The sequence below is a fragment of the Camarhynchus parvulus genome, chromosome 1A, assembly GCF_901933205.1.
Source record: "Camarhynchus parvulus chromosome 1A, STF_HiC, whole genome shotgun sequence".
NCBI classification, from domain to species: Eukaryota; Metazoa; Chordata; class Aves; order Passeriformes; family Thraupidae; genus Camarhynchus; species Camarhynchus parvulus.
In genome coordinates, this window is record NC_044586.1 from 28443090 (window position 1) to 28457939 (window position 14850).

A 14850-nucleotide genomic window follows, 5' to 3' on the forward strand; every position below is an offset into this window, starting at 1 on the left:
ACTGAATGATTGTCTTCAGGATAACCCAAAGCTAGTGGTGCAAAGATAGACAAGTATAATAAATAAGAATAAAATAGCTAATGATTGAAAACACAGTGAACAGTGACATGCAGAAGTCACAGACAGGAGAATGGTTGTACATTTTCAAAGTCAGAAGGCTAATATTTGAGGCCTACACCTGAGCTGCATGCCACTGGGCAGGCTTACTTAAGAGCTGCCAAATGGCCAAGTACAAGCATCCCAATGGCAGGGAAACATTTCCTCTACCAGCACAGAACCCAAACCAGAGAGGAAGTGCTGGACCAATTCTGAATTTAAGAAAAAAGTGATATTGTTAACCAAAAATTAATTCTGACTCCAGAATTACATCTTCAACTAGGAACACTGCTGATGGGCACTAAGCTTGAGCAGTGCTCCCAGCTAAGGCGCTGTCCTAACCTGCCCTGAGCCTGTTCATGGAGGTGACTCTGTCATGCAGGAACAGGACCTTGGGCAGTTAAATATTATGCCTTGGCACACATTCCTCAGGACAGCCCTCACAAGAGACAGAAGTAACTCAGCAGCCAGTGAAACAGCCTTTGAGCATATGCTGCAAGGAGCTGTTTAGGAGGTCTCTACATCCTCTCCATGTAAATGAACTTGTTGCTGGTGTGCTAAAGGTCTGGCTGTCATCCTGAGAACCCAGTGACCTCTCTGCACAAATCTCAGCAGTTAGAGCAAAGCACAGTACCTACTCTGCCCCAGGGTCTAATGGGTTTGTCCCTCTCATGGCCTGAGGCAGTTCAAGTACTTGGCTCATTTGATCCTGCCTGCCCTTTCCCAAGTCTGACAGCAAGGGCTGGTTCTGTGTGGGCCAGATGTCAAAGTTGTAAAAAAAGAAGAAAGAAAACCCACAGATTTCTATTACATTGTGCTTCTTTTGGGTCAGCAATGGCTTTGCAACATTGATCTCCAGGTGGAAAACTCCATGAATGCATTAGTAGTCTCCTGAGCCACCAAATCCCAGGTGAAAGTGAATAGTGCAAAGTAGTACTTGTGGCAGTGAAAAGAGGACTCCTAGCCTAGAATTTCTACCACATCCAAAAAACTTCCTTTCCTTTTGGTTGCCTCAAATCCAAAAAGCCTGCTTTTTCACAGGGAGACAGTAAAAGTACCATGCTTCAGCAGGTTCCAATTAAAGAAGCCCTAATCCAAAGCACACTAAAGTTAGTAAGAGACTTTTTGTCTCTTTGCTGTTGGGGTTTGGAGCAGACATCAGCTTCAGAAATCGTACCTGTATCACCTACAGATGTTTAATTAAATGCAGTCTCTTCCTGCAGAAGAGACAGGAATCCTCCTGTGCCATCATCAGCTCTACCCACCAGTTTCAAAGGGAAAATGCAATTAATCTTTTTTCACAATTAAAATGCTAGGTAGGTTCAGAAGTGAATTCTGCTAAAACACATACTAATTTTTTAATCTGCTTATTTTTGTTTCTGGCAAATGCTCATTTTTCTCAGGTCATCAGTTAAAAAAGACACTACATTCAAGGGGGGGAAAAAGCCAAATCACTGGATTTACTTTTAGATCTTTAGATCTTAGGTGACAGTAAGGCACCTTGAAAGTTAAGATTATTTTCATTTAGGGAAATCTGGAGAAAGATTTTGAATATTCACTTTAAACAGACAAAAGTTTTGTCAACTGTCCTTTTAGTTCTACTTCTACTATGTCTTGACATTGGTCTATGTCCATGGAGAATACGGAAGCTTATAAACAGATTAGCTCTCAGAGACTGTTTTCCTTTCCAATAAGAAATAAAATTGGCAGCATGACCACATTTAGCATGAGATGAACATGCCTTTTATTTTTGAATATAATATGACATTGTTTATTTTTCCAGACTTTTGCAAAATGTTTTATTCTATATATCAATGACTGTCATAAAATATGCCTCCAGATGGAAATTTCCCCCACTATATCTGGGAGAAGTGGCTCACAGATGACTACATTTTCATTTTACACTCTAGCCACTCTTAAATGCTGGCAGTCTGACTACTTTTACCCTGAGAAGATCCTTCCTTTGTGATCATTCATACAGCTTATGCAGGTGAGAATTAGTGCTCTTAGGTCTTGCCTATTGCCATGCTAATGGTCCACCTGTACTTCTAGAGTACAAAACAGATTTTTTTAGTTTTAGTTTTTAGTTTTAGTTTTTTTAATAGAGCTTCTTTACAACTTAGAAGTGTTAAATGGGATGTCAAAGTCTCCCCTGGAGACCAAGGAAGAAAATCAATGACGACTTCTTCCAAGGACTGGAAGTTATGCCATCTGTTTCAGTGGAAGCTCCAGCAGTGGCCACATTTATGCTTTCCTGTCTTGCAGCTCCTAAACTCTGCCACAAATAAGTAGATACCAATAATACCAGTTTCACTAGTGAGGATTTTTTGACATTGGTTAAGAAACCTGAACACATCAGAGAGCAGTTCCTGCTGGCTCACCTTGGCCAAACTCACGCTCCATCCCAAAGCCCAAAGGGGCTGCGCGCCTCACCACAAGTGGTGGAACTGGGGTTCTGCTGCGCCAGTCCTGGATGCACAGTGGGCAGGGAGGACAGGAGCCCCTGTGCAAGTCTCCTGTCACACCTAAACTTTGGCACAAGGGAGTTTGAGGCAAAGGGGGAGAGAGGGAAACTCACTGAGTTGCCTCAGTCCTGAACACTCAAGTCGCAGGCTTGTCCACAAGATTTAAATAAATAACATTTGGTCTTAAACTAGCAGAATAGAATAAAGCCTTTAAGATCTTCTGAGTGTTCTATGAGAGAATAAGAGGCCTTAATATACATCTGAAGAATTAAATTGTCTTAATTGTATCCTTGTGCAAAATAAAGCATTACATACAGAAGAAAAATATTTTGAAGTGGATGGAAAAATCCACTGGGTTAAAGGAATACTACTGTCAGTTAAATGTATCCCTGCACTTGTGTAGTGCAAAAACAAGCTTTAATAAAAATGAAGAGTCTAATAGGAACATTTCCATGAATTTAAAAATATCAGCAATGGAAACAATCTCATAAAACAAGTAAACCTCTCCCTTCAATATTTGCAACTCAAGTATTACAGCATTCATTTAGGCCCTGGGAATGTGAAAGCAACTATAAATTATTAATTATATGCTTTGTTCTACAATATGAGAGGCCAGGTTTTATAATCCTTGTCTAGCTGTGGCTCCTATAATTTTAGTACCAGGTGCAAGAGTTGTACCATTTAGCCTACTGAAAGAAGTTGGAGAAATTACCTGATATGACACTTACCCATCAGGTTTCCAGTGGCCCATAGCAGATACACAGACAGATACCTGGCTTGAAAGGAAGCCTTATTTGGCAGGAAATTTCATACATACTGAAGGTTGTTTTCTTAACCATTAAAAAGACTCTATGTATATTAGTTATGGATAACCTGACATTGGCAAACCATATCCTGGGCTGCATCAAAAGAAGCATGGCCAGCAGATTGAGGGAGGTGATTCTCTACCTCTTCTCCACTCTCATAAGACCCCACCTGGAGTGCTGCTAACAGCTCTGGAGTCCACATACAGGAAGGACATAGAAGCACTGGAATGAGTCCAGAGAAGCCCCATCAAGAGGACCAGAGGGCTGGAGCACCTCTCCTGTGAGGAAAGGTTGTGATAGTTGGGACTGCTCAGCGTGGAGAAGAGAAGGCTATGGGGAGACCTTATAGCACCATCCACTATCTAAAAGGGGCCCACAAGAAACCTTGAGAGGGACTTTTTACAAGGACATGTAGTAATTGGACAAGGAGGAGTGGCTTCAAACTGGAAGAGGGTAGGTTTAGATTAAATATTAGGGAGAAATTCTTAATTGTGAGGGCGATGAGGCACTAGAACAGTTGCCCAGATATGTTTGGATGCCTCATTCCTGGAAGCATTCAAGGCCAGGTTGGATTGGGCTTTGAGCAAACTGTTGTACTGAAAGGTGCCCATGTAGATGTGTTGGAGCTAGATGATCTTGGAGGTCCTTTTCCACCCAAACCATCCTATGATTTCATGAAATTAAGAACATGAAATGCAAAGTTGACCCAGAGAAGAAGGTACCAGGGTCATGTGAGTGTGCCCATTACATTGCTTTACTGCCCAGACTGGTTGCCTCCTTGGACTGTGCTCATCCTGGGTTAACTGGGGATGAACTGCCTTGAAGGCCAATCGGTGTTCAGACTTGGTCTTTGCTGGTTCAGAGCAAGATAAGGTACTCACATTTATGACACTGGGAGTCAACTTCTTCCTCTACATCACATTTTCAGTAGTTCCTCCTGTCAACCATCTCTAGCTTTTTTTCCTCCAAACTGCTGCCAGGAAGACTGCTTTGCCTCTCTTCCCTAATATGGAAAACCATGCTCCTGTCAATCTCACTGTCAGAATTGCTTCAAAGTTCTCATCTCACTCCCTGTGCTGGGCTGTGCTCATATGAATTTGCCAAATGTCTGTACAACTGCTCTGGGATGGTTTTCCACCTAAAAAAGAACATGTTGGCATTAAAGCATCATGAAAAAGAAAAAAATAAAACCCAAACCCTAAATTAATTTACCTTGTTTATCTGGAATTTTTTAATATAGGTAATCTCTGGAAGTAGAATATGCCTAGTTAAGATCTGAGTGAGGTGTAACAGTATCATAATTCACTGAAGGTCAGAACTCTATACAGAAGATTAAAACCAAAATATTACCAGACTGCTTCAGAACTTGCAGGAGCCAGATCCTGACAGAATATATGTTCTGTTTCCATGCTTCTAAAAACCAAGGCATATAGGATTTCTTTAAAACTCTTTGTCTTTTCTAATTTCCCATGTATTTCAAAGTTTGCATATAAAAAGAACAAATTTTAAACAACAAAAGCAGTGAAGTTCATTCTTGTCCCAGTAAAAACTTCAGACAAGGCTGTTAAGCTGTGAAATTAGAGCAAATTTTGCAGGATGAGAAATTCTTTAGCAATGACTCTGTAGATGAAACAGTCCAAAGTAACTTGCTCATAAATAGACCTTCAAACTCAGCATCAAAATTCTGTTCATCATTTACTGTATAGCAAACTGCTCAGGGAGAATTCAAATGTATTCTGCCTCTTATCAATAGGCCTCAGAGAGTATCTGGTCACTCTCATTCCTCTTGGGTATCCTGCAGACTGATCCCCCCTTGCCTGGTCAGCAAAGATATCAGTATTTTTTCCCAGCAGGAATAAAATCTCCATGACAGAAGAGAAGGAAGAGAAGAACAGAAGCTTCACTGTTTTTCTACATAAAATCTTATCTTCATTGGTGGTACAATTACACTGGCAAAGAACTGAGGCTAGCAGTGTCAAAGCTGCCCCCACTAGGTGCAGAAAAGCTGGTAGAAAGCAAATGAGCATGAAGGACGGCTGGAGGGAATCTGGAGGGAGAGTAGCGGGAAGTTCATCTTGACCAGCAAGGACCTGCAGAATTCCCGACCCTGTTGGGTGTGCACTGGTCAGAACAAAGTGCCTATGGATGCTTGACCTCACCATGAAACAAGGCTGCCTGGATACCGAGCACAGTTCAAAGACTCCACAGGCACCCGAGGTCTCCCAGTTTATCAGCAGAGACAAACATGGACAACTTAGAAGTTGTCTCCTTTTTTAGGCTGCTTCTTGCTCAGTTTACCTGGTTCTTGCCTGCTTCTAGCCACTTTTCTACTGTTTGTCTTCTCTGAGAACTCCCCACCTGTGACAAGGCATATGCACATAGGGCCTGCCTGCAGAACCCTACACCCACTAAATTGTAACAGCAGAAACCCTCACAGGCACACTACATTCCTGCTACCTCCACTTAGGGCCTTTTTCAAAGGCACCAAAGTGCCAGCCATCTATCCTAGCAAGAAACTCTACATGCTGAAACTTTTATAAATGTGAAATTAGCCACCTGCAATAACTGTTGTAAAATTGTTACATTAGTAATGGTGATTAGTCTCATTTCTTGCTGTAATATCAGGGAGCTAGCATGAAACAGCAGTAAAAAGGCTCCTGCATAGTCCAGAAAATAAGTTAAACCAAGTCTTACTCCCAGTGAAATCGAAAACCTTGCTGAACTCACTGCAGGCCCGCCTGCTTGCAAGAACTTTGTCACCCTATATCCCCACTGAAATAGCACAAAAGGGAACAGGAAAGAGTGATCCATTTTTTAATGCCTGCTAAAAATTAATCTGGCATGAAAAGAATTACAAGTCACAAGATACCACAGAAAACTGGAATGTTTAAGCTTAATAAAACCACAGTTCCCAACCCCACTTTTTTTACAGCTTGAAGCATCCAATCTTCAACATACATTTCCATCCTCTTCACAGAACTGAACGAAACCCATGGAGGCTCTGAATAAATGGCATGGCTTCACTCAAGCATGTACTGTATCACTGAAGGATCCACTTCCTCTGCCATCAGACTGGAGTGCAGACTCTGGATTGTTGCTTTTTTCCCCAGGCGCTGTTTCCACAGCACAAATGCAGCTACGATCTGTGACTGTAGGTTGTGAGGGTGATTGACTTTGCATCGATAGATGTCAGTGTGGGACAAACCCAAGCACAGAGCTACATGCTCCCACTCAGGTCCCAGCCTCCTTGCCAGCTTGTTCAGCTGCTGATCTGTTGGTGACATCTTCAAAATGCACGGTGCAACTTCAGTGAAGTCTGTAAAAGGAAAAAAAAAAAGAGAAAGAAAAAGCATGTATGTCACTAGGCACTGCTGCAAGAGTTAATGGGAGACCTTGATAAAGGAGGGAATAAGCATGAGCAGAGCTAAGGCAAAACAATTAACTAATTAAAGAAACAGAATACCTATTTACCTAGAAAAATTAATTACATGATCAACCAGAAGATTAATCAGAGGAAAGCTAATGCTCAGTAGACCATACTAGGGAGCCTTGTGGTTTTCGTTGTCAGTAACCCAGACATCAGAACTGTACACCAAAGCAAAGACTTCCAAAAGTAATTATAAATTTTGGGGTAGTGAACAAGAAAGGTTTTCAGGGAACCTGTTTCCAGCAGCCATCATCCTCAATGTGCTTGCATCAGTATGATACAGTGACAAGTGACAAACATGGGACCAATAATACCTTCTTACTCCTATCTGGGACTCCATTTATACACTTCAGAAATAACTTTGATTCCTTAGTTAATAGGTATTACATGGTTTTTTTTTTCAGAGGGTTGTTCACAGGAAATTCTGTCCTAAGACACCACTTAGCCGTTCTGCCCTGTCATACATGGCTAACTCATCTTGAGGAGACCAGCCTTGAGGGCTTTTCCTCTATTTGAATGAAGCCATAAGCATGGTTCAGGTGAACTCAAATGAACAGGGCATCAACGCTGTCCACAAATACAAATTATGCTTCCTTATCCCTCAGTTCTTGTAACACTCCTGAAATCAGGCATGCATGTGCCACAGCTGCACACATCTGATCTCCCGAAGACATTTTCAGGAGAATGCAAGGAGGTGCCATTTTCTCTCAGAGATTTTTGCCTGATGTTAAGTCCCTTTGGATTGTCCATGTATCCAAGAGAATGCAGTCTTCATCCAAAGAGACACTTCACATTGAACTGGTACCTGAGGAGGACAGGATCAATGCAACTACCAAAACAGCCTTCATAGGAAGCATTCAGATAGCTGTAATTATCAGCAGTAAAAATCTTGTAGGGACTGAATCAGGCTTTTCTTGCATACACAACTGATCTCTTTATGTGTTCCCTAGGATAATCTGATAATTAAAATAAAACCTCAAAAGTATTAATAAAAAAAGTGTTAGCAGTCAAGTGAGAAAACAGTAGTATTCAGAAACAGGCTGTGTGGGATCCAGCTCACCTAACTACAGGTAACACCTCTTGAACTAAATATGCTAGGATTAATTACTGCTGAGAAGAGAAATAGACTCTTCTAAAATACAAACCCTTTCACTGGAAAGAAGATGTCTAAAATAATCAGATTAATTAACTAAACTACTCTAAATGTGCACATTTCTCCCCACTGCTTGTAAAAGGAGCATTAGGTACAAGCTGAAATGTTGATGTTGATGCTGTAAACAGCCAGTGACAGCAAAATGTTTTTCTGCCTATCAGTTCAAACCACATGGCAGTCTTTAAAAAGGTGCATTTAGAAAAGCAGCATAAAATACCTACAAAGCATATTTGTTCTTTGATAGCCTTTGTGATCAAAAGCTGAAACAAAGAGTCAATGCAGTCTGCAATTGCTGGTCTACTTCTCTTGCTGAAGATACTGCAACAAAACACAGGCAAAATGCCCCCTTGAAAAATGCTGATTATAGCCTGTTGGTCTGAAGCAGCAGGCTCCCTACAGAAATGCTGCTTTGCAAAATCTAATTTATAGCTCCAATATCATGCTCACAGTCTCCACTACAGCAGAACAGAAACTCCAAAAAGCACCGTTCCTTCATTTTATCAAAAGTAATTGTTTTTGCACAGAAGACCCAGAGACTGCAAATGTTTGTACAATTTTAGCCAAATAATACACAAGAACTATACAAAGCTGCTTTGAGTAAAGAGAAAATTGCTTTCTGAAGAGTGTTTAGGTCTCTTTCATCTTTCTGTCTCCAGATAGCCAAAGGTATCTGGGGCAAGTGCTGGTTTGTGGGTAGGGTAGAGGATGCACAGCTTCTGAAGAAGGCTGAGCAATACCTGTGGGGCTGCCCTATGCTGTCACACCAGATGTGATACCAGTTTCACAGGCAAGTCAGGACAAGGCAGTGTCTTTTATGAATGCAAATAGCTGAGAATGAAATAAATATAGCTCCACTGTGCTGTCACCAACAATACTTTTTGATAGTAAACCCTTTCTTTGGTTTATGGTCAGCTACTGTGTACCCACAGCAGCAATATCTGCCAGCCTGGGCTTTTTGCTCTCACACTGAAGTTTTCATACGTCACATCCACTAGCAGAATGATTTTATGATACTGAAATATGATCAAGCAGGAAGGCCTAACAATAATACATGTCAGCTTGTCCATCCACCCTTTGATATTAAGCAGGCTTTTTTACTACAACGACTATCTTGCCTTCAGTCTGTTATCAGCCCTTTAATAAGGATCAGAATAAAACCCATCCAGGAGATCTTTTCATCTTACACTACCATCTGATTCTAATATGGATGTGGAAAACTCTGGGACAGAAGCCAAATGTTAAATTTAATACAAAGGACTGGTATTTCAGTCCCATTTTATTTTCTGTGATAGCTCATTTTCAGTTCTGATACAAAAACACTGAGGAAAACTGGAGATAAATATTACATGACAGGCAATATTATTTATATAGAGAAATATTTAGTGAGATCTTTCAGTTATGACAAATGCAAAATAACAAAAAGATCTCGATATGTTCTAGGATTAACGCTACTCCTAATTTAATAAACATAATGGCATTTGAGGTGAAATAGAAATGAGTTCTCTGTGCTCATGCCCAAACTGCTTTGAATATATTGCAAAAATAATAAAGATATATTTTTTTTAGCTATGTTTACTACAAACTCTCATTTATAATCTCCACTTGTCAGGAACTGCCTGAGGGAGGTAATGAGATTAGAGCAAAAGTTTCAATTATGCAGATCCTGCAGTTGTGTTTGAAAGGTACTTTTAGGATACTGAGACCTCATTTAAAAAAGAAAAAAAAAAAAGGTCAAGCTTTTCTTGCTCTAGGTGGGTCTGATGAGTAGGTGTACGTGCTTCTGTCAGGCATGCGCTTCTGCTTAGCAAAACGAGGACTGCACTGGTAAAAATGGGAAGACGTGGAAGAAGCAGTGGTGATGCTTGGAGCACCACCAGAGGGTGTTGAGGGTTGCTCTGGAGAAGGCAATTTGTGCTGCTGTCACCTCCAGCGAGAGCACCAAGCGAAACACTCTGTCCAGCTGTGGGTATGGTCCAGGCTGCGAGGTGCCAGGGCCACACGCTGCAGAGATTTAGAGGCTGAAGTCTCCGTGCTCATGCTGAAGCCACTAAGATCCTGAGGAATGAGGAGCCAACAGCTCTGTGCTGGGGAGAGAGCCAGCCTGGTGCTCTCCTGGGACCACCAGCCACCTGGTTCTTGGGACCATGAAAATCCTCTTCCATAGGGCTGGAGACGAGAAGGACACTCTCCACACTGATTGTGAAGTTGAAACTGACCCAGAGAAAGACCTGTGGCTCCTTCTAGTCAAAGCTGTAGCACAAGGGAATGTGCTTCTCCCCATTGCTGCTGAAGGAAGCTCATCCACACTAAGCTTTATCCTAATTGTTCCAGTTAAAAAACAGGAGATGTTGACAACTTCTGGCCTGTGTGTACATCTGTACTTCCAAGCCATTGGACAAGCCAAGAGTTACAATGGTGCTGGTGAGTGTGGACAGGAAACAGAGCTGGATATAAATAGTATCACAGATATAGACCAGACAAAACAGAGTCACCCAAATAACAAAGATACAAAGATCACATGGGGCAAAGGCAGACAGTCACCATTTTGCATTTCTTTTTCTTCAGAACCTCTACAGCTTTAAGTAGGAGACACCAAGAAGATACTGGAAAAATCAGGGGGACAGAAAACAAAGTCACGTCAGCTGTGTCCCACTTGGCACAAATGGGAGGATGTAAGATAAAGCCCACACAGGAGACAGCAGCCAAAAGGGCTGAGGCATTTCTGGTTGACCTGTGAAGTACCCAGCTGATCCCTCAGAACTGCTGGGGCCCGAAGTGCCTTACAGTTTTAGCTAAAGGACCCTTCTCCATGTACATGTGACTTCTTTGTGCATGACCAAAAACATTTGTTGACGTTTCAGAGAGACTTCTCCCCTGCGAAGTCGTTACATTTTAACACAAACTCAACTTTTTGGATTCTCTGCTGTGTAAAAGGGACTTGGATGGAAATTGCACCTGAATCAAAAGTAGTGAAAAAGTCTCAGTAAGTGGCTGCCTAATCCTACAAGAACAATGCCACAGGCAGTTTTGGAGACAACTGAAGAGTTAGGGATATATTATGGCCCATCTTTTATCTAATAACTAATAAATCTGTCTGTTGGGAAAGGTGTTTCTGCAGACCAGTCTCTGCTTCCAGCACTTTCTCTGTATTTTATCCACCTAAAAGATCATGTACATACTCGTTGGATAAGACAGGAGCAGCCCTGGAAGAGGAAAGGGGAATCCAGCTATCTCTGAGCTGCACATTCTAATGCTGAGGTGCACAGACATAGTCCATTTCTCCAGGTAAATCATTACAGAAAAAAGATAAAGATTTCCCTGGGAAGGGTCAAGAATGCTTCCTAGCCTCCAGTACAGCACCTGCTTGAGATAAAAACCTCCTGGGAATCAAGCAGTATGCTGAAACGAAGCATGCAGGAGACCTTGGCAGGAACAGTGCTAGGAAAATGCTCTAATTTTCATATAATCACATCAGAAACATGTCAGAGAGTCTGGTCTTCAGACCCTGCATAACTGGACTGTAAAGAGGAGTAACTGCTTGGGCAGGCATCTGGCCTCAGCATCTCCCTGCTAGGTGTGTGGAGTCCTTCGCGATCTGGGCTCAAGACGCTGGCTGTTCACTTAACCCTCTTATCAGATCCTCATCATGATTTCTGAAGAGTTCAAAGCAAACATTTCAGAGTCCCTTTTAATCATCTTTTCTGGCATCTGGAGAACAGTTCTTCCCTGAGAAGTGGTGAAGTTAGATTAAGAGGTTCTACAAGCAGCAAACCAAAGAAACCTCAGTTGCCCCCCAGGATGTGAATCCTACAGCTGACTTCAGGTCTTCTCCAGCTGCTTACCTATTCCCAAGACACTCATGAAACTGCTCCTTTACTCAACAGCAAACAGACAGGCTTCTTGATGTTGGACAAGAGGTCAGAGGCTACTAGGGGTGCATGAATACACACAACACCCCACAGCAGAGGAGTGCATGGCCCTGGTTACAGGGGAAATTAAGCTAAAAGGGACTCTGAAGCTCCTCATAATCATCATGGCTAACATGCCATCAGTGGCATGTAGGGCACTTCAGCTAAAGGAAAACATCCCTAATAATGAATTTAGTGTGAGGTTCTGTTTCCCTCCAGCCCACTCATTCAACTAGCCTGAGCCACAGAGCCAGCACTGGGTACAGAATGGGCATGGTTGCCAAGGCTGTGTGCTGTGTGTTTTGGCAGCTGTGCTATGTTATAGAAATTATTTACTGACTGAATGTCACAACAGTAAACAATGTGCACATAAACAGGTACATTTGCTTTAGAGTAAAATCCCCTTGGAGTGAGAAAAACAGTGAGAATGTGTCATGAATAAAGACAACACTTGGCAGATGAGGTTGGGACAGGCTGTCATGAGCAGCAAGGTGGGGTCGCAGAAGCTGAACTGAAGGACACTATGTAATCTCCCACTAATGGAGAGACTGGAGATTTCTAGAAGCTGCAACCACCCCGAGCTGCCAGAGATGCCAGATGAAAGGGACAGCAGAGAAGAAGCATTTTGAGGGATCCCAGTAAGTGCTACAGATCATTGAAGTAAAACACAAGATTATGGTGGAGATCTTGGTGAGAGGGATGGAATAAAGAGAAATTCTTGGGTAACTGCAGGGGATGGCTTGGCTTGATTTATTAGAAAAGAAGAGGGGAGGTTACAGTACGTCTGCATTTGTACAGCTGCTCTGCTGCTTTTTTGTTCAGCTGTACTCTCCCAACACTATATTAACAGGTGAAACTGCAGGCAAATGCCTGTCCTCTTCCTATATCACATTCAAATTCATAAGCCAACATGCAGCCATAAATGACTGGAGTGCCAGACAGGAGAATTTTATGTTTGTTTGAGTAGTCATGCTTCTCAGTTTCTGTAACTTGGTAACTTCTGATCCGATGAATACGAATATTATATATGGAATTTGCATGAATAAAACCAACTTCTGTCAATTAGTGATCAGAAAACACACTTAAGCATACTTCTGTCGTGGTAATTTACATTTCCAAGTATCTTAATTAAATTACTAAAGGCACTAATCAAAATGAAAGCAAATATGAAATACATTTTTAAGACTGGCTGCATTCTTCCTCATTGTGCTGGTTTTTATGACTTGCATTAAAAGATACTAAGTTCTCTGTCTTATTTTTAACAAATTGGAATCTACTACACATATGACAACCAATATGCAGAATAAATTGTGACCATGATCCTTTTGTAACCAAATCTATGGCACTTCCCTACAGTGAAGCACAATCCACCCGAGGTACCAAATTCAGCTCCTTCCTGCCAAAAGCTTGCTGGGAACTCTGCATTAGTGGTGTAATTAAAAAGTACATATATCTTCATTTGTTGGCAGCTCTTCTCCTCTGTGAGCTCTAAAACACCACACTTTGTGACATTAAGTACATTTTGGGTATTAGGGTAAGAAAAACAGCATAAAATTTTGTAAATCTACAGGCATTTCAAGAACACAAATGTTTCTATTTTGGCTTAGTATCAGCAGCTAATTCATGTATTCTTTATCACTTGCTAAGGATTGCCTAGTAGCTGCAGATGTGGAAGCAGACTGCTAAAATCTGAAACATAAACATTCAGATTTCATGACAAAAGTTTTCAGTTGTATTCCCACTATTCAGTTTCAGTAGCTACACAGTTATCTTGAACATTTTTTAATCTCTCCTACAGGTTTTGTACCTCTACAGATCTCTGCTATACTGATAATCTTCAGTATAATCTATATTAAACAGATTGTCAGAGAAGTCTGTAAATGAATTAATTCTCTATTCAATTTCCATCCTTTTCAAGCCATAGGGAACAATCCCCAAGTTTAAGGAACTGAAAGAGATTGGGTTTTCACATCTTTGTTCACATTTTACTGGAAAGAGCAGGGAGGAAGTTTCAGCAGTTAATAGCGTGGATGTTATTTTGTCTCCCTTGAAAATAAATTAATTACAATCCCACACAGTATTTCTCTACTACTATATACTGTGAGATCAAATAATTAATTTCATAAATAAGTGGCAGCTGCAGATGCAAGCAAGGAAAAGAGCACCTATGCAAAGTAAACAGAAACATAACACAACATAACGTTTACTCCCTTTTCAGGCAGGATGACCCTACATTACAGCCAGGATTAGATTTAATCATACTGTGGCTTTATACCTTGCATTTGATGTTGCTCTAGACAGTGAAGTAGAAGTAAAATTGGCTTAATATTGCCTATTAATTTCTATATTGTTCTACATAAGTGAGTAATATGCATAAGCATTGAAACCACAGCTAATGATGGCATCTTTGCAGTGTACCTTTGATATAAATGCATGAACAGGTTCAGCATGCAGCAATACACTAAGGGAAAAAAGAAATATCTACTGAATTGTTAGGTTCTGTGGAACATTCACAGAATCACAGAATCACAGAATTTCTAGGTTGGAAGAGACCTTTAAGATCATCGAGTCCAACCCATCTTCTAACACCTTGACTAGATCATGGCACCAAGTGCCAGATCCAGTCTTTTTTTAAACACATCGAGGGATGGTGACTCCTCCATCTCCCTGGGAAGATGATTCCAGTATTTGACCACTCTTTCTGCGAAAATCCTCCTCCTTAATTCTAGCCTGTATCTCCCTTGGTGCAGCTTGAGACTGTGTCCTCTTGTTCTGTCTGTTGTTGCCCGGAGAAAGAGACCGACCCCCAGCTGACCACAGCCACCCTTCAGGAAGCTGAAGAGAGTGATAGGGTCACCTCTGAGTCACCTTTTCTCCAGGTTGAACAACCCCAGCTCCCTCAGTCGTTCTTCATACGGCTTGTGTTCCAAGCCCCTCACCAGCCTCGTTGCTCTTCTTTGGACACACTCAAGCATCTCAACGTCCCTCCTAAACT

General features: G+C 41.5%; 1 protein-coding gene across 2 annotated transcripts in view; it reads right to left on the reverse strand.

The window, feature by feature from the left end:
- Positions 1–6167: 6167 nt before the first annotated feature.
- CRADD (CASP2 and RIPK1 domain containing adaptor with death domain) overlaps positions 6168–14850 on the reverse strand; it is a 79291-nt gene continuing 70608 nt past the window's right edge. For both annotated transcript variants that reach the window (XM_030960198.1, XM_030960199.1), the window contains exon 3: positions 6168–6683. In XM_030960198.1, the coding sequence (XP_030816058.1) occupies positions 6388–6683 (296 nt within the window). In that variant the 3' untranslated portion in view covers positions 6168–6387. The remainder of the gene's footprint in view (positions 6684–14850) is intronic.